At 41.0% G+C, this 26,990-nt stretch overlaps 3 protein-coding genes across 4 annotated transcripts in view; 1 reads left to right on the top strand and 2 right to left on the bottom strand.

The window, feature by feature from the left end:
* Positions 1–204: 204 nt before the first annotated feature.
* Positions 205–11,792, bottom strand: nom1 (nucleolar protein with MIF4G domain 1). The gene is made up of 8 exons (XM_079662134.1): positions 10,671–11,792; positions 10,455–10,561; positions 8,101–8,296; positions 3,605–3,928; positions 3,274–3,384; positions 2,422–2,580; positions 1,280–1,401; positions 205–370 (listed from the first exon to the last, which is right to left on the bottom strand). Exons 1-8 carry the CDS (start codon positions 11,544–11,546, stop codon positions 220–222), a joined length of 2,046 nt encoding a protein of 681 aa, XP_079518260.1. The 5' UTR covers positions 11,547–11,792; the 3' UTR covers positions 205–219.
* A 541-nt stretch (positions 11,793–12,333) lies between these two features.
* lmbr1 (limb development membrane protein 1) overlaps positions 12,334–26,990 on the top strand; it is a 44,374-nt gene continuing 29,717 nt past the window's right edge. Inside the window, exons 1-5 of one of the 2 annotated variants that reach the window (XM_079661102.1) lie at positions 12,334–12,523; positions 16,521–16,593; positions 17,314–17,353; positions 17,802–17,941; positions 20,021–20,124. In XM_079661102.1, coding sequence (XP_079517228.1) covers positions 12,461–12,523; positions 16,521–16,593; positions 17,314–17,353; positions 17,802–17,941; positions 20,021–20,124 — 420 coding nt within the window. In that variant the 5' untranslated portion in view covers positions 12,334–12,460. Of the gene's footprint in view, positions 12,524–16,520; positions 16,600–17,313; positions 17,354–17,801; positions 17,942–20,020; positions 20,125–26,990 lie in introns of both variants that reach the window. The other variant, XM_079661101.1, reaches the window with a different exon arrangement.
* The window catches only part of rnf32 (ring finger protein 32), a gene marked incomplete at its 5' end in the record, with an annotated part of 48,655 nt that continues 42,359 nt past the window's right edge, over positions 20,695–26,990 (bottom strand). Inside the window, one exon of the mRNA XM_079661852.1 lies at positions 20,695–20,924. The remainder of the gene's footprint in view (positions 20,925–26,990) is intronic.

Genomic DNA, 26,990 nt, shown 5'->3' with positions numbered 1-26,990 from the left:
CAATGGAAACGTTGTCATGTTGCCGTTGGTCACCATGGAAACATTCATTAGCTAACAATGACATTATTGTTCTATTAATATAAAGGGAGGTCAGGTACTCTTTAAAACAGCTGCTAGTTATGGGTACTTTTTACTGAAGTACATTTCAAAGCTCATACTTTTTATCTGTGTTTGTGAAAGGTATGTTTGTTATCTTCCTCAGAGGTAATTATCTGGGTTTTAGCATCTCTTAAATACCTGGAATCGTCGGTCGTGAGAGCAGAACTTCTCTCCCAGCACGGCGTAATAACCGTTGAATGTTTTCTCCTGCAGACAGCAGTCCATCAGCACGTTAACGATCTCTCTCTCCTGCTTGTCCTTCAGACCCATCCTAACACACAGCAGACAGACAGGCTTTAAAACAACCGTCTCATATGTACAGTGTTCATTTCGTCAACAAAAAAACAAAAACCTTTTTTACACGACAAAGACGAGGACGAGCTAAAAATTGATTTTTGATGATAAAAACTATGATGAGACGAGACCAAGGTGTTAATGGTGGAGTATCGGACATTCAAAATGCAGGGTATTTTCAAAATGCATCCCTTTCTATAAAATGATAAATAGAAGGGATATCTACATGAAAATATGCGGCCCTTTTGTGGCAGTGACTTGAAGTGATGGAGAGCTCCACCCTTTCAAATAATGAAAACCCAAATAAAGTTATAATGTGCTGTACTAAGTATTTGATGTATGTAATATGTTGTATTGTAGTATGTGCAGGATGGTTTACATACAGTACCACGTATCCTGTATATCGTGCATGCCATGGATGATGCTTCCCTTTGTCCGTCCTGTCCGTCTTGTCAGTTATTGTCCTGTCTCTGGTGTAGTTTGCCGTGGTACTTTGATATCTTCATATGTGATACATTTAGCAGGCTGTGTTGTTATTTATGTTTTTATTTTATGAAAAAAAAAAAAAAATCCTAAAAAAAAAATGCATCCCTTTCATTGGTTGAATTAGCTGGGATTCTGCACACGTCACTACACAAGTAAAGACACTTGATACTGTCACCTTGATTCCAATTTCAGATACCTGTATTTGCCCAAATGAATTAGATTGAAGAGAGAAAACTTTGATTAAAATGTAATGATTTTCATCGACTAAAACGTTTTGAGTTGGATGAAAGGACTAAAACTAATAACTATTTCCGTCTAAAGACTAAAACTGAAATAGCCTCCAACATGAACCCTGATAGGTTTATCTCTCCAGTTCAAACACAGAGAAGTGATGGCAGACCTGATCAGTTTCTCAAAAGCATCCATGAAGTCCTCGCTGGTCATCACCACACAGAAGATGTTCCTCCTGACCTCAGTGTTCATCCTCTGTTTCCTCGCCAGATCCAAGACTTTAGCGCTGAACTGCAACAGGAATAAAGACACTTAAAAAAGGTCAATTCAATTCAAAACTTTATTGTCCTGTGCACAGTAGCTACAGTGTAGTTATGGCAATGAAAAACTTCTCCAATAAAGCAACACGAGTATATAGGACATAAAACTAATTAAACCAATAAACCTATAATGTGAAATGCACTTTTTCCGTGTCTTTTACATATAACAATATACACAGAAATGTCACAAATTGGGATGAATAAAGTAGTTCTTATCTTATAATGATGTGTCCCTGGTGTAAAGAGACTCATAATGTGACAGAAGAATCAACCCTCTCATCAAGACTCTCTTAAAGGGCCATGTCATACTTTTCTGGTTCTCACCCGTCCCCTTGTGTGTTATGAAGCTAACGTGACGTAACGTAACGTCCGCGGAGCCGTTATGTTTGGAACAATCCGCGAACTTCCTCACACACACACTCGGCGGGACGTTGCGAGGCTGTCTGCTGCGAGGAGCGGGACACTGTGAGCTGGCTCACTGGTGTGGGGTCGGCGAGACACCGCGGAACTCAGCCTGGGCACAAACTCCCAGCCAGGCTGCGGGTGTGTGTGTGTTTCGGGCTGGGTTTCGCTGTCTGGCAGACGGCCACTGGGCTCACAGGGGGGGGGGGGTGGGGCAGGAGCTCCAACAAGCCGTTTAGGACAGAGAGTGAATAATAATAATACATTTGATTTCTATAGCGCTTTTCTTGAACCCAAAGACGCTTTGAATACACAGACTATACAGAGATGCTGTTTGAGAAACCAATGTGAGTTTCGAACATTGAACAATGTAAATCTATTCTAGTAGACCTCAACAATGGAACCATGATCAGTAGAAATGGCCATGACATGGGACCTTTATAAAAAAACTGGTGTGAAAAACTGCAATTCAAGATTTAGTGGAAATGTCACGTAAAGTTTTCTCTGTGGGTTTTTTGGATTAGCGTTTAATAAGCAACGTTGTCCTTTAATTGGTTTTGTTTGGATGTGTGCCGTGTGCGTCCTGTACCTTTCCTTCACTCTCTTTGGAGGCGTTTTGCTCTCCGATCATCGGCGCTCCGCTCCACGAGGACCCGACGATCCACCATCGCCCGATCTGATCTGCTGCCAGGAGATTATCCAGAGAGACCCTCAGCTTCATGTCACGGCCTCCTGCTCGGCGCTGCAGCTGGAGGAACAAGAACAAACCAAGATATTTAGGATCAGAGATGGTTTGATTTCATCCAATCTGTCGGGCCTAGAACATCCGACATATTTCTGACAGTTCCTCCTAGGCCATCATTCGATGGCTGAGCTCTCTGGGGATGACTTTATGTATTATTTTGTTCATTTCTTGTGTTCTGGGTATGTATATATGTTTATATATTTATTTATTTTATTTGTTGTGACTTTGTTTCATCATTTTTGTGAATCCTATTTCTTTTTTTTTTAAATGTAACAGGAATCAGATTTGAGGTCGAGGGAACATTTTAGACTTGGGTGTGTAGAAGTGGTGCTCTGGCTCCCCCTGGTGGTCAGAAGCTAGTATGACAACAACATTGAAAGAACACAAAAGCCATGTTTAGCGTCATATACGCTGCAGAAGAAGTACTCACATCTACTCCTGATACTGATATCTTAACCTATAATTATATTTCAATGTTTATTCACAAGTGGTTTATATTTTGTATGAGCTAATAATCTGTATATGCAAAGTAAATGGGATGTCCGATTAAATGAAGGGGAGTAGAAAGTACAATATCGGCCGAGTAGAAGCGCAAAGTAGCAGGAAATGTGAGGAGTGTTTTACTAATGTAGTGAAATGAGGATATGTACGTTTAGATATAGTGATGATGTAATTGTTAAATACTAAATGACCCACCAGAGTCCTCTGCAGCTTCCTCAGTTTCTCCATGGGTTCAGGATCGTATCCGGGGATTTTCCTCATGTCGTTGTTCTTCAGAGCGAGCATGGTCTCCAGCATGAAGCGCACCTATAGGACAAAAATCAATACATGCATATAAACTTATGAGATAAGCTAGATTGTCTTCTCTAGTAAGTGGCTTGCTAAAAAAATCCTCATCACACAATGGATAAACGCTTTAATTGACATACTCATCTCAGAACTGTCAATCATATCCCCCCCAAAAAGCAGCATAGGGCCTCTTTAAAGTACAAAGTGTTGTTGTTGTTGTTGTTGTTGTTGTTGTTACCCTGGTCTGATCCTGGAACTTTGTCCCCACGTCCCCAGCTTTTCGCTGTCCCTCACAGATGAGCTCTTTGAGGGCCAGAGCGTCGTCTTTCCTCAGAGCGAAGCCGACGTTCCTCAGCACGAGAAGAACCAGCTCGATGTCCTTCTCCCTGAAGTCTCCCACCAGGTGCTTCAGGATGTCGAAAACGAGCACGGAGTGAACCACCTGGAAGTTGTACAGGTGGCAGATGATGGAGATCAGGTTGTCGCACTCCTTGGTTTCCGAAGGGTTCTTGTACACTTCGTCAAACTGTCGAACAACCGTCTCCAGGAAGTGAGCTCCGACCTGGGGAATAATCAGAAGGGAAGAGCACATCAGGTATATCAACTAAATGGAAGTTAAATAAAGGGGGGGACAGACATCAGGTGTGTGAGCCTTATTTAGGTGTGATCTAAAGTAAAGAGAAATACAATTATGTCATGATTGTTGTTGACAGAGCAGTGGCTTTACTTGAAGAGCGTCTTGCAGGTTTTTTTTTCTTCTAACATTTCTGCTTAAACTTGCTTGAAAGTTACAATTAAAAAAGTGAATGTAGGATTTGATATGTTTTACGAGACATAAGGAATTCAGAGGGAAAGGAGCAATTTTGAGATCTGCTCTTAAAAACGGCTTTTTTTTAAGGTCATACGTCAAACGCGTCATATTACATCACAAAGGGGGACACATCTCCGCTCTCTGACCGCGGGTATAGTTAGTAGTTGCGTAGAGTGGTTGTGTTTTAAGGAGCTGGTATTTTTCGGTAGTTTTACATTGTATTTCACCATTTGTAATCATGGTGCAGTATTGTGTTTGTGCAGGTTGCCTATCAGGACATCGAGTCCACAGTTTCCCTCACAGGAAAGGAAAGCTAGCTAGCTTTTGCTCCTGGGTTCGTTTCCCCTTTGTTACGTCACACGCGGGAGGCCACGTGCCGAGGCTTTTTTGATGTGGAAGTAAAAATGTCTTACAAAAACTACGCCAGATCTCACTGTAGTGTATATTTATGTATATTTTTTGGAAAATCTAGTGTATTCATCATTTTCCTCCACATTTATTCACAGGTGTCTCTAACCTGCAAGTTGCTCTTTAACCCCAGATTCAAGCAATTGAGTTAGCGTTCAACTCATAACTAGAGAGCATTAGAAAACTACAAAATAAGTCAAAACTTTTCAAACCTTTCCTCATGTAATCTCAAACATGTGTGTTGAGACAAGTGTTCATTTTGTCAGCTACTTTTTTATTTAGTTTTAGTCTTAGTCCTGTGTCAAATGTCCTTGTTAGTTTTAGTCATACTTAGTTAGTACTCCTGTTTTTGTTTAGTCAAGATTTAGTCGACTAAAAGTCTGAGCATTTTAGTCAAAGAAAACAGTTGAGTCTTTTTTAGTCATCAGATTATATAGAACATTTCAGTTGAACTAGTCGAGCCAAAATCAATAATTTGTCATTTTAGTCAAACTTATTTCACAATAAGATTATATCTTGTCCTTATTTGATGAATGACAGGTTGAATGATTGAGAAAGCAGCTTTGCAGAGAGCATCTGGTTTGTGGGGTTTTACCAGCTGTGGAATGGCCACATTGCTTCCCTTCTGATAAGACAATGCAACTCACTCGCGCTGACAGGGGGGGGGGGGGCATTTTCCTTTCTGTTAAATAAGGTTCGTTAGACCCGAGTCTTCCTGACAGTTCACATTGTGCCACTGCCCGGTGTTATTTAAATGTGCCGCCGCGCTGGGAGAAAAACTGACTATCAAATGTAACGTTATCTTTGAGAATATTTCGTCTCCTCATTTTTCGTCAACGAAAGTAAAGACAGATTTTGGCAAAGTTTTTATTTAGTAAACTACATTTTCGTCTCGTCACTTTTCGTCAACGATACTGCGTGATGATTTCATTACAGTTATTGTTTACTGCCGTCGGTGCCGTCTCGTCGTCGTCTCGTTTTAGTCATGGAAAAAAAGGTCGTTGACGAACATATTTCGTCATAGTTTTAGTCAACGAAATGAACACTAGTTGTGACGGCCTCGACTCAATTCAATTTGACTAATCACCCTGTTTTAGGGTTTGAACCGGATGTACGATATCACTTTCTAATTGATTAAAGAGCATCATGTAACCATGTAGGAATCAGATAATCCCATTGAGGCGTCTAATGAATAATCCACGAGGACATGTCAGCTCTCAGGTCAGTGGTTAGTTACCAATCCTCTCACACAAGCTACTTGATACCTGAGGGATGTACTGCTGTCAACAGATCTGAGAGATATAGGAAACAAACAATATGACGGCTTAAGAACTAGTTGCTGCAAATGATTGAGGAAAGCTTGAAGACATTTAGTGTCTCTACTGTGACATGTCTCCATGCTTTAATGTTCAAAAAGCTCTTTATTTTTCTCATACTGCCTGTTCTGCAGCACCTCTTTTCACCCCCTGTCGGAAACCAGAGTTTCCCTGTTTCCAAAGTGCTGATTCTCTGTCTGTTACTTTAGATGAAAATAAGGAGCCCCTCCCCACGCCCCTCTGAGAGACATTTGGTTACAAAGAACTCAATGGTGCTCTAGAGGAGATTCAGGTGATAAGGGGGGGGGGGGGGGGGGGGGGGGGGTTACCTTTGTTGCTGATTGGCTAATGGTTACACAAGACAAAACATCGTTATGACATCATAAAGTGGCCAAAATCTGATCAGCTCATTTTCAGACAGGTTTTTATAGAAATGGATCAAAAAGAGAGAGAATCTTTGTTCCTGAAACTTTCAGAGTCTCTTTCCACAGAGGGGACACATGTTGATGTAGAAGAGACATAGAGAAGAGGGGACACATGTTGATGTAGAAGAGACATGGAGAAGAGGGGACACATGTTGATGTAGAAGAGACATGAAGAAGAGGGGACACATGTTGATGTAGAAGAGACATGAAGAAGAGGGGACACATGTTGATGTAGAAGAGACATGGAGAAGAGGGGACACATGTTGATGTAGAAGAGACATGAAGAAGAGGGGACACATGTTGATGTAGAAGAGACATGGAGAAGAGGGGACACATGTTGATGTAGAAGAGACATGAAGAAGAGGGGACACATGTTGATGTAGAAGAGACATGGAGAAGAGGGGACACATGTTGATGTAAAAGAGACATGGAGAAGAGGGGACACATGTTGATGTAGAAGAGACATGAAGAAGAGGGGACACATGTTGATGTAGAAGAGACATGAAGAAGAGGGGACACATGTTGATGTAGAAGAGACATGGAGAAGAGGGGACACATGTTGATGTAGAAGAGACATGAAGAAGAGGGGACACATGTTGATGTAGGAGAGACATGAAGAAGAGGGGACACATGTTGATGTAGAAGAGACATGAAGAAGAGGGGACACATGTTGATGTAGAAGAGACATGAAGAAGAGGGGACACATGTTGATGTAGAAGAGACATGGAGAAGAGGGGACACATGTTGATGTAGAAGAGACATGAAGAAGAGGGGACACATGTTGATGTAGAAGAGACATGGAGAAGAGGGGACACATGTTGATGTAGAAGAGACATGAAGAAGAGGGGACACATGTTGATGTAGAAGAGACACGAAGAAGAGGGGACACATGTTGATGTAGAAGAGACATGAAGAAGAGGGGACACATGTTGATGTAGAAGAGACATGGAGAAGAGGGGACACATGTTGATGTAGAAGAGACATGAGGAAGAGGGGACACATGTTGATGTAGAAGAGACATGAAGAAGAGGGGACACATGTTGATGTAGAAGAGACATGGAGAAGAGGGGACACATGTTGATGTAGAAGAGACATGAGGAAGAGGGGACACATGTTGATGTAGAAGAGACATGAAGAAGAAGGGACACATGTTGATGTAGAAGAGACATGAAGAAGAGGGGACACATGTTGATGTGGAAGAGACATGAAGAAGAGGGGACACATGTTGATGTAAAAGAGACATGAAGAAGAAGGGACACATGTTGATGTAGAAGAGACATGAAGAAGAGGGGACACATGTTGATGTAGAAGAGACATGGAGAAGAGGGGACACATGTTGATGTAGAAGAGACATGGAGAAGAGGGGACACATGTTGATGTAGAAGAGACATGAAGAAGAGGGGACACATGTTGATGTAGAAGAGACATGAAGAAGAGGGGACACATGTTGATGTAGAAGAGACATGGAGAAGAGGGGACACAAGTTGATGTAGAAGAGACATGAAGAAGAGGGGACACATGTTGATGTAGAAGAGACATGAAGAAGAGGGGACACATGTTGATGTAGAAGAGACATGAAGAAGAGGGGACACATGTTGATGTAGAAGAGACATGAGGAAGAGGGGACACATGTTGATGTAGGAGAGACATGAAGAAGAGGGGACACATGTTGATGTAGGAGAGACATGGAGAAGAGGGGACACATGTTGATGTAGGAGAGACATGAGGAAGTGGATGTTGCAGAATAGGTGTCCTTTAAAGGCTGCTAGTTTACCTCCAGGCCGACGGCGTGGTGCAGGATGCTGATCAGCAGCACGTGCTCCATCAGCAGGCGGTCGGGCATCAGAGCGGAGGAGACGCAGGCGGACAGCAGGACCTCCGTCAGCATGTCGGTCATATCCTTCCTGCTGCTGCTCATGTACAGCTCCTCCAGCTGCCCGCTGATCCACGCCATGTTGGGCTCACTCAGCCTGAAGGGGTTAAGAAACACATCAATCACTGGCTTCTTCTTAAAGAGTTTCACTTCCAAATCTGACAGAGAGAACTCAGGTATTATTGTGAGCTCCTTACCTTGGCTCCTTGACTTAGTTTTAGAGTAGGGATTTCAGAAACTGACCATGATCAAAATCGAAAATCGGACAGCCCTGGCGAATAATAATCGGTTATTCGACGACCCCCCACCCCCCCCCCGCGGGAGATAAAAAAAAAACTCTTGCATTTGACCTCATTTTCACCTGTCAGTTTGAATTAGTTCCACGAGTAGTTCATCTTTACTTGTGTTCTCACTCCAATAAATCAATCGCACGTGTGACGGAGAGGGGGGGGGGGGGGGGGGGTCGGTGTGGCTTCCTCCAAGTTTACAGTAAAACAAACTGGTGGTGTGACCAATGGCCCTTTACAATTATTAATACTATTTAGTCTATATTTTGGTTGAAACTAAGCCAGGAAAAAAAAGAAAAAGCATAAATAGTAATACAAAAATATATAAATCAAATCTGAAAAATAATTTTTGAATATGGAGACTGTAACGAATATTCGAATAATCGCTGGCATCCCTATTTTAGAGCATTAGAGTTTCCCATCCAATTATAACGGAGGACACTCCAGCTCCGAAACCAGGCGTTATTGTGATAAATCAATACTTAGTTTTAGTGCATTAATATCGATTGTTTCAAGACATGCATAAAGACACCAACACATCATCTACAGCTCCATAACATCTGCTTGAATCCTTATTAAAGATGAACCTATGTTCAATTTCATTTCTAAATCATGCCACAATCTGCAGGTTTGATATGTTCAGAAGAGACTCCGTTTAACTAATGTCTTAAATGCAGAAAGATGCATGCATGTCTCCCAAAGACCAGAACAACTTTTAGGCAGAAAAAAGATATAGGTAGCATGCACCTGTTCTCTACTACAGAGAATAGAGCCATGCAGGATTCTTCTCAAACATATGAACCCAGTGTTTTCAGAATCAATATTAGATATACTTCAATAATCCCAGAGTTAGTTTACAATTGTCTGTCTCTCTCTCCATCCGTCTGTCTGTCTGTCTGTCTCTCTCTGTCCGTCTCTCTCTCTCTCTCCATCCGTCTGTCTGTCTGTCTGTCTCTCTCTGTCCGTCTCTCTCTCTCTGTCCGTCCGTCTGTCTCTCTGTCTGTCTGTCTGTCTGTCTGTCTGTCTGTCTGTCTCTCTCTCTCTCCATCCGTCTGTCTGTCTGTCTGTCTCTCTCTGTCCGTCCGTCTGTCTCTCTGTCTGTCTGTCTGTCCATCTCCCTCTCTGTCTGTTTGTCTGTCTGTCTGTCTCTCTCTGTCCGTCTCTCTCTCTCTCTGTCCATCTCTCTCCGTCCGTCCGTCTCTCTCTGTCTCTCTCTCTGTCTGTCCGTCCGTCTTTCTCTCTCTCTCTCTCTCTGTCCGTCCGTCTCTCTCTCTCTGTGTCAGTCTCTCCATCCGTCCGTCCCTCTCTGTCCGTCCGTCCGTCTCTCTGTCTGTCTGTCTGTCTGTCCGTCTCTCTCTCTCTCTCTGTCCGTCAGTCTCTCTCTGTCAGTCTCTCCGTCCATCCGTCTCTCTCTGTCCGTCCGTCCGTCTCTCTCTCTGTCCGTCTGTCTCTCTCTCTCCATCCGTCTGTCTCTCTGTCTGTCCATCTCCCTCTCTGTCTGTCTGTCTGTCTCTGTCTGTCTCCCTGTCTCTCTCTCTCTGTCTGTCTCTTTCTCTCTGTCTCTCTCTCTCCATCCGTCTGTCTGTCTCTCTGTCCATCTCTCTCTCTCTCTCCGTCTCTCTCTCCGTCTGTCTCTCTGTCTGTCTGTCCATCTCTCTCTCCGTCTGTCTGTCTGTCTGTTCCTCTCTCTCTGTCTCTCTGTCTGTCTGTCTGTCTCTCTCTCCCTCTGTCTCTCTGTCTGTCTTTCCATCTCTCTCTCCGTCTGTCTGTCTGTCTTTCTCTCTCCCTGTCTCTGTCTCTCTGTCTGTCTCTCTGTCTCCGTCTGTCTGTCTCTCTCCATCCGTCTGTCTCTCTGTCTGTCTGTCCATCTCTCTCTCCGTCTCTCTGTCCATCTCTCTCTCCGTCTATCTGTCTCTCTATCTCTCTCTCTCTCTCTCTCCGATATCTCTACACTGTAGAACCAGGTACCTGTTCACGAGTCCTTTCACGTTCCTCTTCATTTTCTCCAGCTCTGCTCGGCGTTTATCGTCTCCAGCGTTCCTCAGGTGAGGCGGGACGTATTTACCTGAAGTCACCTGCACACGAGAAGATTAAAACTCCATTACCCAGCATGCAACATTCAAAAGATTCAAAGGTTTTATTTTCATCAACACATATAATAGAAATAAAGGAGAGTATTCTCACGATTTCAGGTGTCTTTGCTTCAGGAGTGACTGCTTCATCTTCATCTTCCTCTGCTTCATCTTCATCGTCAGCTGCTTCTTCCTCCATTTCCTCCTCTTCCTCAACCACTTCATCCTCCTCACTCTCATCCTCTATTGAGCCCATATCTTCATCACTCTCTTCTGCCTCCTCATCTCCATCTTCTTCCTCCTCATCCACATCTTCTTCCTGCTCATCTCCATCTTTTCCCTCCTCTTCAGAGTCACTTTCTTCAAGCTTTTCAAAATTGTTCTTCGCCATTTCCATGTCCTCGTCTTCGTCGTACATCCCTTCAGCGTTGGATCCAGAGTCCAATATTCCCAGGATGTAGTCCAGACCATCGGTGACGAAGGACTGAGGAAGACTCTTCTTGTTCTTCCTCTTGTTTAACCCCAGGCATTTCTCCAGTTTCTTGATCTCTCTGTCTTCCTGTTCGTTCGCCTCCAAAAGAGCTATTTTTCTGGACTCCTGAAGCTTGTTGACTTTCTTTGAAGGTTTCTTAGATTTGTGTGGTTGCTCTGTAGCTTCACTTGTTGACACTTCTTCTTCGTTTACTTTAGGTTTCTTCTTCTTCTTCAGCCTCTTCTTCTTGGTGTGTTTCTCTAGCTCTTCATTGGGGGGTTCGATGAGGGTCTTGTTCCCCTCGTAGTAGTTTTTCATTTTGGCTTTTTTAAACTTTCGCGTCTCTTTACGCAGATCTTTCCTGCTTTTCTTTTTCACAAATCTCAAGCCATGGTCATTCTCTCCATCGTCTTCCCCTGCATTTTTTTTAATAAACTCATCCACTGCCACCAGACACTTCTCCAACACTTCATTCCCCTTCTTCTTGTTGGTGTTTTGCTTCCATTTACCCTTCATTTCTGCACATTAAACTACACTTATTTCAAATGTGGATTAGATAACAAGCCTTGTAATGAACTACGGGTGATTTAAAACCACCTACGGGTGTAAATTACAGCTTAAAAAGCTATTTAAAACAGGTAAATACCTCAGAAAACACGAACATGTGGACACGCCGGTGACCTGTCTTCTTCGTTGGTGGAGGGAGCGTAGCCTGTTGATGACGTGCTTTGGGGGCGTTTTAAAACAATTTATTTTACTTTTTTAATCAAGAGTCAATAACACATTTACATGTTGTCTGTACATGCCTTTTTATATATAAAGATTTCTTAAAAAATTAATAAAAAAGAAAAATATCCGTGCTTCTTCTTCGTTGGTCGAAAAAGGGTAGCCTGCTGATGACGCGTTTTATTTTGGGGGCGTTTTTTTATGAATTGTTTTACTTTATTAATGAAGAGGCACTTACACATTTACATGTTGTCTATATATTGATTCTTATATTTAAAGATTTATTTAAAAATTAATTAGAAAAGAAAAATATCCATGCTTCTTCTTCGTTCGTCGAGGAAGGGTAGCCTGCTGATGACGCATTTTATTTTGGTGGCAGGGGAATCATTTAAACATTTAAAATATTATATAAATAACATGTATTATTATTATTATTACTATTATTTACATGTTGTGTGTACATGCCTTTTTCCCAACAAAAATGTATAAAAATGTATATTAAAAATTAAAAAATCCGTGCTTCTTCTTCGTTCGTCGAGCCTGCTGATGACGCGTTTTATTTTGGGGCGTTTTTTTCTGAGCGGTTTTTTTCCCCCGATGTAAAACCTGTGTTCTCAGAGTAGAGCAGAAGGAGAAGGCAGTTGTGAGGAAACTGCTAGCATGTAATGTAGCATCTGTCTTGTCTTGTTTTTGCAATATGAAGAATGGAAGAAGACGACGTTTCTATCAGAGAGCAGAACTTCCACAGCCAAGTTCGAGAATACATTGTGAGTAACGTACCGGAGGCTAATTCACAAAGCTAACGATGCTAACAACGTCCTCTAATGCAACAGTGGTGTTAAGCTAACATTAGCATGAACTGTCAGTTGGACACTTACATCTATTAAGGTTCATTTTATATGTTTATTTGATGGGGATCTGTCTTATTTAATGTCCGATTTAAGTCTGATGTTGTTTAAATATTAAGCGATGAGCTAGTTAAAGTTAGCTTGTGTCATTGATAACAGTGATAGAACTTAGCTGGTGTATTGGTTGATATTGCTATAGCCTTGTTATTAGTATGTTAAACCTGGACACTATGTCCCTGCCCTTATTTATCCACACTGATGGAAAGTACATTCACTTAAGTACTATTCAAGATAAGACTTTGTTTATTAACACGAGCTACAAAAGATTAAGAGCAATATTTTAAAGTTATGTTGTTATCTTACAAACGTTTCCCATTTGCACTTTTACATTTCCTTGTGGGTTGGACATATGTAAATGCATGCTGATGATCTTCCTGTGTTATAATCCATTGAGTTTCTGGACGTCTATACAAAGAGTTGCAATACATCTTCTTCCTTAGACACTTCTGAGATATATAAACTATCAGATGTCTCTCCAGCTCAACACCTCAGTTTTTGTGTCACATTTTGTCCCAAGCATCTCTTTACACCAGACTCTCAGTGTCCCGTATCACGGTCTTAACGTACGGTAACATCGCATAATATTGTAATGACGCTGTAAGCTTAATATCTAGTGAGTGTTATCTGCAGGTACATGTGCTTACTTTGCAGCCACAGTTTCTCTGGTGTTAAGTTTCAACTTGGTAAACATGACACAATAGTACCCTCTTTTTAGACCTGAACCGTTATAGTGTCCTACTGTAGAGAATTATGAAGAATGCATGTTCCACAGAAAGCAGGTTCACTCAGAATAATGTGTGACTTGTTTCTGCTTTTGCTCAGTAATTCCATTTTCTCCCTACCACCTCTTTACAAGCGTGTAACATCTTTCACATGCTTTTTTGCACAAAGATGCACTGTTGCACAAAAAGTACTTCCATCCAAACCTGAACAACCACCTTTCTGCTGGAAAACATCGCATAAAAAACACATCGCACTGCTGCCCCTGACCTCCAGCCTTTAGTCCATATATCATAGAGGTGCAACATACTTTTCTAAATTGGATTTTCACTTCGCTCTGCATCAGCCAATCCGCTCGCTACTCCCTCACTGCGAGTTGGACCCAAAACCCCTTTAATTAAAACACAAATAAGCTTTCCTGGTTTAAAAATAGTGAAACAAGCTCTCTGTTGATATCAGGACAGCAGAACGTTTACACATCTTTGGTTGCAGAGTGAAAACCCACCAGTTGAGATCATTTGAAACTCATGCCTAATGAGGTTTGTCTGATTTAAAGTGAATATATCTGCAGAGTTGATGTCCTCATGGTTTGTTGCACATGTTGTAAGTCTCTTTGGATAATGCAATGTTTGTAAGAAGCTGGGTTTGCTGCTTTGCTTTGGAACCCCGTGGTGTTGTCCGTTCTGCTCGTTATCTCTTCCCATGCTGTTGCATTGTGTCTGTGCCAGGTTATCAGCTCCGTGCACCTGATTCTGTCTGGGTTTCCCCTCGTGGGTTTACATGAGTCCCTGTCACCACATAGTTGCGCAGCTTGTGAATGTATCCGCTGTCTCTCAGTGGGAGAAAACACTTTGTGCTGTAGCTGTCACAACACACGATATTATAAATCCGAGTTTATTTACTTCTACGTCACTTTGAAACGTGGTTTGAGTCATCTCGTAAACCCAGCTCGGCCACGATGAGTTGCGCAATGTTGACGCGGTGCAAAGGGCTGACGTTGGAGCTTCTATCATTAGTCGGGGTCCCGTCGCAGTAGAAGAGGGGAATGTGAGATGTGATCCTCCGGTAAGGCCATCCCGCTTGTTGTGAGGCCCCGGTTACCCAATACATTCCATGCATGGGTCCTTTCTGGAGCTCTCTGCGTGCACTGATGGCCTGTTGGGTGCTTTCAGACGATGCATTGATCACTGTCGTGCTTTTTAATCAAATACATGTTGTGTTATAATCATTAGTAGAGAGTTATTTGAGTTATTAAGGAGCTGGCAATTCATTTTATTCAAACGTTGCTCTTTTTAACAGGCTTTAACTCATGTAGGAGTGCTTTTTGGACAGTAAACGTGCACATTTACACACTGCACAGTCATTCTTATTGCACTCTGATCTAAACTTTGTGCTGTTTGGATTAGACATAAAAAACCTCTTATAAGTATGAAATCAATCATTATAATAGGATATTTAAAAATGGGAGCCGAAAAGTTAATTGAAGGTATTCATTGAGAACATGATAACTAACCTGGCTCTCCCTCTTACATGTGAATACATTCTGTATTTCTTTTAGTCTCTTGTGACAGTTAAACTTATATTTTCTTGTTTTGGACAACATTAAATACCGTCTGCTTCAGAAATGTGTTGTTTTTCACAGTTGGACCTACAAATAATATGTAGATAAATGAAGGTACTGTAGGTCTGGCCCTATTCACTATGTAAAAACAACTTGAAAATGCATTAAATACTCCACATCGTCACGGAAACACCTTGCATTAAGATGCATATTAGACTGACAGTCATGGGTAAATATCACCAGGTGATCCTATAACAGCTGGTCTGTACAGTTAGAGCAGGACTGTATAACTCCTGTAGCCTTTAATGTATAATCTGACGGCTTTTTCATTTTCATTTAATCGTTTATCTGAACAGGGACAATGCACATTAATGAACACTAAAGACGAATAATGCTTCAAGTGTAAATATGCCGGATTTTAGCTTTGAGCTAATTTCCATCCGTAGTCCCGTCACATACAGCATATAAGAACATGACATTTGTAAACATAGCAAAAAAATAAATACATGATATGCAGAAGAGCAAGAGCAGCACACAAGCATTTACCACATGGCAGTACAATGTAGCAGCTACGACATATTAAGTGCAAGAGAAGATACGGAGATGCGTAAAGTGCAAGAGGAGATGCCCCTGTGTTAAAGTGCATTTAGCGGTGATTACACGTCTGTTTGTTTTTCAACCATTCTTTGAGTTAACCTTTAAAACTATTGAGAGTGGGACAATCCCGTGTCTCAGTAGGGAGGCTGTTCCAGCTGCATTTAATGGAGAGGACATTTTGTCCAAAAGTTGTCCATCTGCGGTAGGGCTGCACGATATATTGTGTCGTGACTATAATCGCGATATGCGCATGCGCGATATTCACATCGCGTAGTAGACGTGCGATTTAAAAAAAAAAAAAAAAAAAAGTTTAATTTTTTTTAGATATGAAATAGGCAAATGAACTCAAACACGTCATGTTACAATTATTTTGCTGCTTGCTACAAAAGGAAAACTTGCGCGGCTCTCATGTCAGGGCTACTTGAGTGAGTGACAGCAAACCACCAATCACCATCAAACCTCCAAAGCAAACGGACCCGGAGGTCAAAGGTCAAAACACTGAATATAGTTTCATGTGTTTCTCCAGTTCGGCGCTGCTAACCGAGCTAGCTCAGCTTGTTGCTCTGATAACTTCAGATCCAGACGTCCGTGACTAAAATCCTTCATCCGGTTAAATATCGTTCAAAAAATACCAATTGTATCATTACAGTTCAAGAAAGGATGGTTTGTGGGAAAAACGGTCTTTTCTTCAATTCCTGTATGTTTTCATATCGCAATATAATATCCTCTGGTTTCTGACCTAGTGCAGCGTCCAGTGTGTTTTTTGTGGATGAATTCCCCTAAGGGGGAGGGGGGGGGGGGGGCAGTCCGTGTTTTCTACATGGTATCATGGAATCAGGGCGATACATATGTCAGTAAAGCCACACCACTCCGTACTCTGTAGTGAAGTATTTATAGTGACAGAAAGAGGAAAGCCTGAGTTAATACCTGGCGGGTCATAGAGGTGAGCGCTGAGTCCTCTGTTTTCTTATGTTTCAGATCTGCTTCCTCCTGTTCGCAGTCCTCTACATCGTGTCCTACTGCATCATCACCAGATACAAGAGGAAGAGTGGTGAGTGTGAGTTAGTGTGTGTGTGTGTGTGTGTGTGTGTGTGTGTGTGTGTGTGTGTGTGTGTGTGTGTGTGTGTGTGTGTGTGTGTGTGTGTGTGTGTGTGTGTGTGTGTGTGTGTGTGTGTGTGTGTGTGTGTGTGTGTGTGTGTGTGTGTGTGTGTGTGTGTGTGTGTGTGTGTGTGTGTGTGTGTGTGTGTACGGTGTGTTTGCTCACACACAGCCTTCATTGTGTCCCAGTTAAGAAGGATTAAAGGGTGTGTGTGTGTCCTGTGCACTGACAGTCACCTCTGTATCCGTGTGAACTGTCTCCGCCCAAAATAGCTTTAAGGCTTTGGCAAACTGGAAATAATTTGTCACAATAAAACAATTGTTGCCATTGTGACACAACCTGCTTCATATGCAAACAATGCTGAGTCAGCGGATCGTTACAGGAAGTTATGTGTTGCTATTTGTCGTTATAAGAACAATTCAGAGATGTGAACAAGAGAGCATGGACATGTTAAACGATATATGTTTTCTCAACTAATACAGGTTCAAACTTGGCTACCTTGGTAAACATATTTCCAAAATAGCAATACAATAGTTCATAGATAATAACAACAATAACATATTTGATCAAAACTGTGTCTCTGAGTATTGTTTGTTACATAATGTGTATTTTGTCCAGCTCAAAAGGCACTTTGTCTGCATCTTAACTGAGTGTCTTTGGTTTCCTCTCTAGATGACCACGAAGATGAAGATGCCGTCGTCAACAGAATATCGTGAGTGAAGCACATTTCAATTTATTCTTCTTTTTAGAATCCGTGTCAAATGATTGTTACCAGTTAGAGACAAAGCTGTTTCTTAATTGAATAATCATTTAAGTGGTGTGTTCTATCTAAAATGTGACATTCTCTGGCTCCTTATTCTCATCTCAATAATACTTCATTGCAGCCCTGTCACTTATAACTGTGTGTGTGTGTGTGTGTGTGTGTGTGTGTGTGTGTGTGTGTGTGTGTGTGTGTGTGTGTGTGTGTGTGTGTGTGTGTGTGTGTGTGTGTGTGTGTGTGTGTGTGTGTGTGTGTGTGTGTGTGTGTGTGTGTGTGTGTGTGTGTGTGTGTGTGTGTGTGTGTGTGTGTGTGTGTGTGTGTGTGTGTGTGTGTGTGTGTGTGTGTGTGTGTGTGTGTGTGTGTGTGTGTGTGTGTGTGTGTGTGTGTCCTTCCTCTGCAGATTGTACCTGTGCACCTTCACCCTGGCAGTGTCGGGTGGAGCCGTGTTGCTGCTGCCTTTCTCCATCATCAGTAACGAGATCCTGCTCTCTTTCCCCAAAAACTATTACATCCAGTGGCTCAACGGCTCGCTCATCCACGGTCAGTCCGTCTCTCACGCTACACGTCTGTTTATTTAATTAAGTAGTAAATACTGAACAACTGTTGTACATTTTCTAATTGTAATCCAATCCAACTTTATTTATATAGCACATTGGAAAACAACAGACCAAAGTGCTGTACATCGATGCTTATATAAAAAGCAGCATAAATACATTTAGACAAAAGAAACTAATGAAAAAGCACGAGACGATGAAACCATCCTTATAGCCACAGACTGGAAACCCTCATACACAATGTCAAAACATTTTAAAACACGACAAAATCTAAAACACAGACTGATAGGTCTTATACGCGGTCTGCAAAAAAACGAGATTTAAAAACAAATGAATTACGGTAATATGTTTTGAATATACAGTACCAGTCAAAAGTTTGGACACACCTTCTCATTCCAAGGTTTTTATTTATTTCAATTATTTTCTACATCGTAGATTAATGCTGAAGACATCCAAGCTATGAAAGAACACATATGGAATTATGTAGTAAACAAAAAAGTGTTTAACGAACCAGAATATGGTTTGAGGTAGTTTGGGTGTCTTCAGTAAAAATCTAAAATCCAATCATATTCTGGTTCATTTAACACTTTTTTGTTTACTACATAATTCCATATGTGTTCTTTCATAGTTTGGATGTCTTCAGTATTAATCTACGATGTAGAAAATAATTAGAATAAATGAAAACCATTGAATGAGAAGGTGTGTCCAAACTTTTGACTGGTTCTGTAGTGTACACGTTATTTTAATGTGTAACCTGATAAAAGGCTGCATGTTGCTGCCTCTGCCACCAGGGGGCACCAGAGTCCACGATTTAGACACAAAGACACTTGGCAGATAAACTACTACCCAGAGGTGGGAAGTACTGGAATACTTCGTTACTGTACATAAGTACAGTATTTCTGGTATCAGTACTTTACTCCACTACATTTAACTTTTTACTTTCTACTTCTTACATGATGAACTCAAATACCTGTACTTTCTACTTCTTACATGTTGAACCCAAATACCTGTACTTTCTACTTCTTACATGTTGAACTCAAATACCTGTACTTTCTACTTCTTACATGTTGAACTCAAATACCTGTACTTTCTACTTCTTACATGTTGAACACAAATACCTGTACTTTCTACTTCTCACATGTTGAACCCAAATACCTGTACTTTCTACTTCTCACATGTTGAACTCAAATACCTGTACTTTCTACTTCTTACATGTTGAACTCAAATACCTGTACTTTCTACTTCTTACATGTTGAACTCAAATACCTGTACTTTCTACTTCTTACATGTTGAACTCAAATACCTGTACTTTCTACTTCTTACATGTTGAACACAAATACCTGTACTTTCTACTTCTCACATGTTGAACCCAAATACCTGTACTTTCTACTTCTCACATGTTGAACTCAAATACCTGTACTTTCTACTTCTCACATATTGAACACAAATACCTGTACTTTCTACTTCTCACATATTGAACTCAAATACCTGTACTTTCTACTTCTTACATGTTGAACTCAAATACCTGTACTTTCTACTTCTCTCATTTTCCAAACAGGCTGGTTCCTTTAGTCTGAATGTGTGTTTGGTGGCGTGATCATTATTATTTAGAGTCATTGCGTGCCTATTGATTTGAACACGATCCGTGTATCCATCATTTCCTGGTCTTCTCTAAAGAAGAGGGACCAATGGAAACGTTGTCATGTTGCCGTTGGTCACCATGGAAACATTCATTAGCTAACAATGACATTATTGTTCTATTAATATAAAGGGAGGTCAGGTACTCTTTAAAACAGCTGCTAGTTATGGGTACTTTTTACTGAACTACATTTCAAAGCCTCTTTACTTTGACTTGAGTAAAGAAGTTTAGTCAGTACTTCTACTTTCACCAGAGTATTTTTAAGTATCTGTACTTCTACTTGAGTAAAGGATGTGTGTACTTTTGCCATCTGTGCTACTACCTAATAATATAAAATGAAAGCTCGCAAAATGATAGGAAACCTGCCTGATAAAAGTCACATTGAAAACAGTTCTTTGTATGAATGTATACATTGTTTTTCTGCAGGTCTGTGGAACCTGGTGTCTCTGTTCTCCAACCTCTGCCTCTTCGTCCTGATGCCCTTCGCCTATTTCTTCCTGGAGTCGGAGGGATTTGCGGGGTCTAAAAAGGTACGTTGATGCTAATGTTTGTCGTAGAAATTATATACATTATTCTTGTATTTTTGCTATTTTTTGGGTGTCACAAAAAGGTTAAAAACTATCGTCAAAAAACACATAAAATGGGAATTAATTTGACATTTTCTGTGCTTTTTAAATCTGGATGCAATTAAAATATCTTCTTTTACAATTACTATTCACCTGTAAACATTTTTAGCAGTAACCTTATCTAAGTGTCATATATATATATATTAAAGTAACCAGATTACTTTCCACTACTTTTAGATTACCTGAATATCCAATGCTATAAATCCAGAAAGAATAAAACGAGATATTTAGGATCAAAATTGCAGACATTTTGAAATTCTGTTTTGGTTTAATAAATGAACGCAATCAGAATATTTTAGTTGCCTAATTGAAACCGAAAAGAAAACTCAATAGGTGTACCTATAATATATAATTTAAAATGCATTCTAACTGTAATCCCGCTAGTATTCTCTCTTTTTTACGCATTTCTTTATGCAACTATAAGGGAATTCAGATTCACCATACTCTACCATACTCTATCGTCCATTAAATGAACAGAACATGGAAATAAGGTAACCTAAAGTAAAATACAGTAAATGAAGAAATACAAATAAGTTGTTGAAGACAATCAAAACTATTCAAAACTAACATTGTGCAACATGCATCTCAGCACATAGTTGCTCTGCTTCGGATCTCTCTCAGTGTGTCTCTCCAGTTTGTAGCTGCTGCTTCCTGCCTCATTGAACATCCTTAGCCTTCCACCTGCACCTCCTTGTTTCTCATTCCTTCAGATAAACAACAAAGATATAGTGGTTGGTCAGTGTCTGTGTTGCATACAAGTCAGTTTACCACAGTACATTCAGCTGGAGTTCTGTACAGTTATAGTATGCAACAATTCAATTACAGTAATGAAGTAAATACGTTTCACAAAACAGATATAAGGACTGATATATCATGAGTTATGCAGAGCTACAAACTGGTGGTGACTAACCTGTTTTTGAGTACTTCTACTTTTACTCAGGAACAAGACCTGAGTACTTCTACTTTTACTCAAGTACAAGATCTGAGTACTTCTACTTTTACTCAAGTACAAGATCTGAGTACTTCTACTTTTACTCCAGTACAAGATCTGAGTACTTTTACTCCAGTACAAGACCTGAGTACTTTTACTCAAGTACAAGATCAGAGTACTTCTACTTTTACTCAAGTACAAGACCTGAGTACTTCTACTTTTACTCAAGTACAAGATCTGAGTACTTCTACTTTTACTCAACTACAAGATCTGAGTACTTCTACTTTTACTCCAGTACAAGATCTGAGTACTTTTACTCCAGTACAAGACCTGAGTACTTTTACTCAAGTACAAGATCTGAGTACTTCTACTTTTACTCAACTACAAGATCTGAGTACTTCTACTTTTACTGAAGTACAAGATCTGAGTACTTCTACTTTTACTCAAGTACAAGATCTGAGTACTTCTACTTTTACTCCAGTACAAGATCTGAGTACTTTTACTCCAGTACAAGACCTGAGTACTTTTACTCAAGTACAAGATCAGAGTACTTCTACTTTTACTCAAGTACAAGACCTGAGTACTTCTACTTTTACTCAAGTACAAGATCTGAGTACTTCTACTTTTACTCAAGTACAAGATCTGAGTACTTCTACTTTTACTCAACTACAAGATCTGAGTACTTCTACTTTTACTGAAGTACAAGACCTGAGTACTTCTACTTTTACTCAAGTACAAGATCTGAGTACTTCTACTTTTACTCAACTACAAGATCTGAGTACTTCTACTTTTACTGAAGTACAAGATCTGAGTACTTCTACTTTTACTCAAGTACAATATCTGAGTACTTCTACTTTTACTCAAGATCTGAGTACTTCTACTTTTACTGAAGTACAAGACCTGAGTACTTCTACTTTTACTCAACTACAAGATCTGAGTACTTCTACTTTTACTGAAGTACAAGATCTGAGTACTTCTACTTTTACTGAAGTACAAGACCTGAGTACTTCTACTTTTACTCAAGTCCAGAATCTGAGCCGTAGAGCCTGTTAGCGGTCCTGAGTGTGCGAGTGCTTCAGTGTGGATGCCGCAGCAGGTGTGGTTGCCCTCTCTCTGACTCTTCTCCCGACTGTAAGCACAGAAAGTTCATTAAAAGTCTGCCTCTGGACTTCGCCCCGCGCCACATCCTGACAATCCCTCCAGAAAGGCCACGTTTCGGGCTGCAAACGCTTCAACACCGCTGCATCGGCCCCACTGATTTAGAGCCTGATTCCTCGTCACCCCCCCTCCCCAGCACCCCGCCAAAATAAAACTTCAAAAGCACGGGCTAATAATCGAGTTGTAAGGCTCAGCGAACTTCCTCGTTTAATTGATTACCAGAAAGAGAGGCGGGGGGCTCGTGTTGCAAACGTCCATAAAGTGGCAGCAGCATGACAGCATAATAGAGCTCACCTTTAATACACCTCTATCCTGTGTCACAGTTTGAGGCCTTTCTGGTTTATGTCCCTCCTGGCAAACGCACATAAAAATTAGTCTGTACTGTAGCGGAGAGCCAGTCCTCTTCCAGCTCCAAACACTCATTTGTTTCGCTTGGATTGGGCTTGGAGGGCCTCTTTCTCTCGTTCTCCTTGCTACTGATCTACATGTGGAAAGGAAGCCCTGTTCAATGTTGAGCTGCACGTCCAGGTATATATTGTGTGTTTGCTGCGGAGGTGACGCTAGAAACAGAACTGCCGGGTTTAAAACCCAGATCTGAGTTTTTATAATGAGATCTTATCCCTTTCTCTAATACCAGCATTAAAAGCCTTTTTTAAGTGGCGTTTTAACTTTGAACCCGCTGAGAAGCCTCGTGACGGCGGAAATGAAGCCCATGATGAATCTCGCTTTTCATGAGGCTGTGTTTACGTTTGACGATGTACTAAAAGACGCCACCAGAATAGAGATGGAGATGTTGTTTCTGAGTGATTCATAGTTTCCCAAATTGTCCAAATTGTGGAGGAATCAGAGCGGCTTAGGGTCTTGATGTCGGATGTTATGATCAGGCTTTATTTGCTGCTGTAAAATGTCTCTGCTTTTACTGCTCTGTTCTCCAATCTGAGCCAAAGAGCTGCATCTCTGACGCTCGTTATGGAGCTGAGGAGGATTTATAACCAGGGCCAGATATAAAAAGTATTGTATTGATGTTATCAGAGGGGGAGAAGTACTCAGGTCTTGTACTTGAGTCAAAGTAGAAGTACTCAGATCTTGTACTTCAGTAAAAGTAGAAGTACTCTGATCTTGTACTTGAGTAAAAGTAGAAGTACTCAGGTCTTGTACTTGAGTAAAAGTAGAAGTACTCAGAACTTGTACTTGAGTAAAAGTAGAAGTACTCAGATCTTGTACTTGAGTAATAGTAGAAGTACTCAGATCTTGTACTTCAGTAAAAGTAGAAGTACTCAGATCTTGTACTTGAGTAAAAGTAGAAGTACCAGAGTGTAGGAATACTCTGTCACAGTAAAAGTCCTGCATTCAAAATGTTCCTCAAGTGAAAGTAGAAAAGTATTCTCATCAAAATATAGTGAAAGTAGCGACAGTAAAAGTAGTCATTGTGCAGCCATTTACCTCTGAACTGAACTGAAGTGCAGAGCGAGTACAAGTACCTCACAATTGTAATTGAGTAAATCTTCTTAGTTACTCTCACCTCTGGATGTTTAACTTGTATCCGTCTCCTCACCGCCAGTAGATGGCATTACAATGAAGAGATCGTCCTGATATTTATAACAAGCATTGGTTTAATTATTATATATTTATACAAGGAGAGTAAAATATCTCCAATCTAGAGCCGGCTTCTCTCCCTTTTCTCAGCATGGTTGTATGTTTCTGTGTGCAGAAGCGTGTATATATATATATATGTATGTTTGTGTGTGCAGTGAAAAGCCTCAGCCTCAGTATTGAAATGTGTTTGATCTGAAACGAGTTGCAACGAGTCTGACCCCCCGACTGACCCAGCAAAGGGCCAACAGGTTTCATCTGGTAGTTAAAGAAACTCCTCATCAATCTCATCCTAAGCCCTAACCCGCCAATGATGAGAAGTGTGTTTATTGTGGAGGGGGGAGAGAGGGAGGGGGGGGGAAACGTCTCGCCGAGCGGTGTTACTAAGATACTCGTCTTTGTTGGAGCTCCACAATGGGGGCCTGGATATTTATTTCAAATCTCCTCTGCACATGCGGGACATTTTTCCCAGGCCTTCCTTTGCCAGCCTCGGGAATATAAAGTGGTGTTTACATACCTTCCTTTAAGGTCATGATGTCTCCCTAAAGCTGCCCACGTTACAACCAGCGTTCCCATGGTAACATATTAGTTAGAGCTGGGAATTTATTTAAGAAAAAAGACGGGTTTTTTTACCCCTTTTTTTTTTTTATCCTGTGACTCAGATTTTTTTTTTTTGTTGCTTTCCCCCGATTTTGAAAGCAGTTTTGGGAGTACCTGAATCACGACAATGCATTTACGTGACTTAAGGTACGAGTTATATTCGTTTACTCTTTAAAACGCGTCCGTCTGACACGTCTGCGTAATGAGAACGAGCTGTACACACACACTCACTGTAGGAAATCAAATAAAACAACGAGTCATCGGATGAATCAGTTAATGAAACATGAGGTTAAATGGTTATCAAGCTGTATCTACAGAGTCAGCAGAAAGAGAACACGAGTGACACAAATTCAAAAATAAATGAATAAGAAAGCCGAAAAAATCCTCAAAAAAAGACAGTTGGAAAAATTAATACTAATTAAAAAATACAATTTAAAAAAAAAAAAAGTAATAAAGAATTAATTTAATAAATAAATAATATTATGAATAACAAAAGGGGTGGAAGGACGTCCATGTGTGGGTAAAAAAGTGTTCTAATCCACATCATAAAACCCACTTTAACTAATTTTCACATCAATATTTTTCTTTTATTTCCCGTTCTCCTGCTGCGAATGAAAGCTCCCGATCTTTTTCCACGCTGCCTCGTTTATTAAGAAGTCTTATTACGCGTCTTTAGAAGTTGATTGTGCAGCTTTACAGCCAGTGTCCCCTTGTCCTCTGCTTTCTGTCTCTCACACGGTCACTGTGGTTGAATGATTCACTAATAAGGTCCTGCAGCATCTGGCATGTCTTTAAGAAGGGGAGCAAAACCCCCCCCCTCACTTATGATCCACTCTTGTTCCACACGCCCCTGACAGTGAGCCGAAAGATGGTCTGCTCGACCTTTGACCTCACAACGATTAATGGCTGAATTTAGGAAGCTCCTGCGCCACAAAACTCGCTTTCTTTGTCCCATTTCTGTCTCTTTTCTCCCCGCGACATCCAACACTTCCCAAGTTTAGTCCCAGAATCAGAACCCTTTAGTCCCGCAGCGAGGACATGTGCAGTGTTGCTGCAAAGCTAACTTCCATATGTACTAAACCCACATTAGTAATAGAATAAGAAATAAAGACACATAGGTGCACATCCATGTCTTAAGATGAGGAGCTGCAATTCAAAGGGACATTTTTCACATCAAAGGGATAATCGAACGATATCTCTCACTCTTATCGATGCAGGGTTAGGGCTGCTCAATTAATCTTATTTTAATCGTATTTTAATCTTATTTTAATCGCGATTACGATTATGGCTTGCAACGATTACGAAAACAACGTAATCGAAATAAAACGATTATTTATTTATTACTATTATTACTTCTTTTTTTTTTTTCTTCGGTTTTTCAGTTGAATTCTACTTAAAGTTCAGGATAATCAACTGTTAAAAACATACTGTTCACATTTTTTTCTCCAATAACTTGATGTTTTCAAAGTCAATGAATAATCGCAATTACAATTATTGACCCAAATAATACATCCATCCATCTTCTCCCGCTTATCCGTGGTCGGGTCTCGGAGGTATCAGTTCCAGCAGAGAGCCCCAAACTTTCTTTTCCCATCAACCAGCTCTGACTGGGGGGTCCCAAGGCGCTCCCAGGCCAGAGAAGAGATATAATCCCTCCACCTGGTTCTAGGTCTACCCCTTGGACTCTTCCCAGCTGGACGTGCCTGGAACACCTCACTAGGGAGGCGCCCAGGTGGCATCCTAACTAGGTGGCATCCTAACTAGGTGCCAGAACCACCTCAACTGGCTCCTTTCAACGTGAAGGAGGAGCGGTTCAACTCCGAGTCCCTCCCTGATGACTGAACCTCTCACCTTATCCCTAAGGGAGACACCAGACACCCTGCGGAGGAAACCCATCTCGGCCGCTTGTACCCGCGATCTCGTTCTTTGGGTCATGACCCATCCTTCATAACCATAAGTGAGGGTAGGAAGGGAAATGGCGCGGTAGACAGAGAGCTTTGCCTTCTGGCTCAGCTCCCTTTTCGTCACAACGGTCCAAATAATCGAGATTATGATTTTTGCCATAATCGAGCAGCCCTATGCACGGTGGCGTTAGACTTCATAAGAGCACTTCTCATAGTGTTTCCTTTCCTGCAGCAGAAGCTTCAACTGTGTGTCTGTGTGTAACTGTGTGTCTGTGTGTAACTGTGTGTCTGTGTGTAACTGTGTGTCTGTGTGTAACTGTGTGTCTGTGTGTAACTGTGTGTCTTTGTGTAACTGTGTGTCTGTGTGTAACTGTGTGTCTGTGTGTAACTGTGTGTCTGTGTGTAACTGTGTGTCTGTGTTTGTGTGTAACTGTGTGTCTTTGTGTAACTGTGTGTCTTTGTGTAACTGTGTGTCTGTGTGTAACTGTGTGTCTGTGTGTAACTGTGTGTCTGTGTGTAACTGTGTGTCTTTGTGTAACTGTGTGTCTTTGTGTAACTGTGTGTCTTTGTGTAACTGTGTGTCT

Source organism: Notothenia rossii (assembly GCF_949606895.1).
Source record: "Notothenia rossii genome assembly, chromosome: 12".
NCBI classification, from domain to species: domain Eukaryota; kingdom Metazoa; phylum Chordata; class Actinopteri; order Perciformes; family Nototheniidae; genus Notothenia; species Notothenia rossii.
The sequence above is the reverse complement of the archived record's forward strand: the minus strand, read 5'-3'. Positions and strand labels throughout refer to the sequence as shown.

Bases quoted from the DNA above. Each gene is read 5' to 3' on its own strand.
- nom1 (XM_079662134.1), bottom strand. From the start codon at position 11,546: ATGAAGGGTAAATGGAAGCAAAACACCAACAAGAAGAAGGGGAATGAA. The intron at 10,562-10,670 runs GTGAGAATACTC...TCTCGTGTGCAG, and splicing joins AAGCAAAGACACCTGAAATC to GTGACTTCAGGTAAATACGT. The intron at 8,297-10,454 runs GTACCTGGTTCT...TAACCCCTTCAG, and splicing joins GTGAAAGGACTCGTGAACAG to GCTGAGTGAGCCCAACATGG.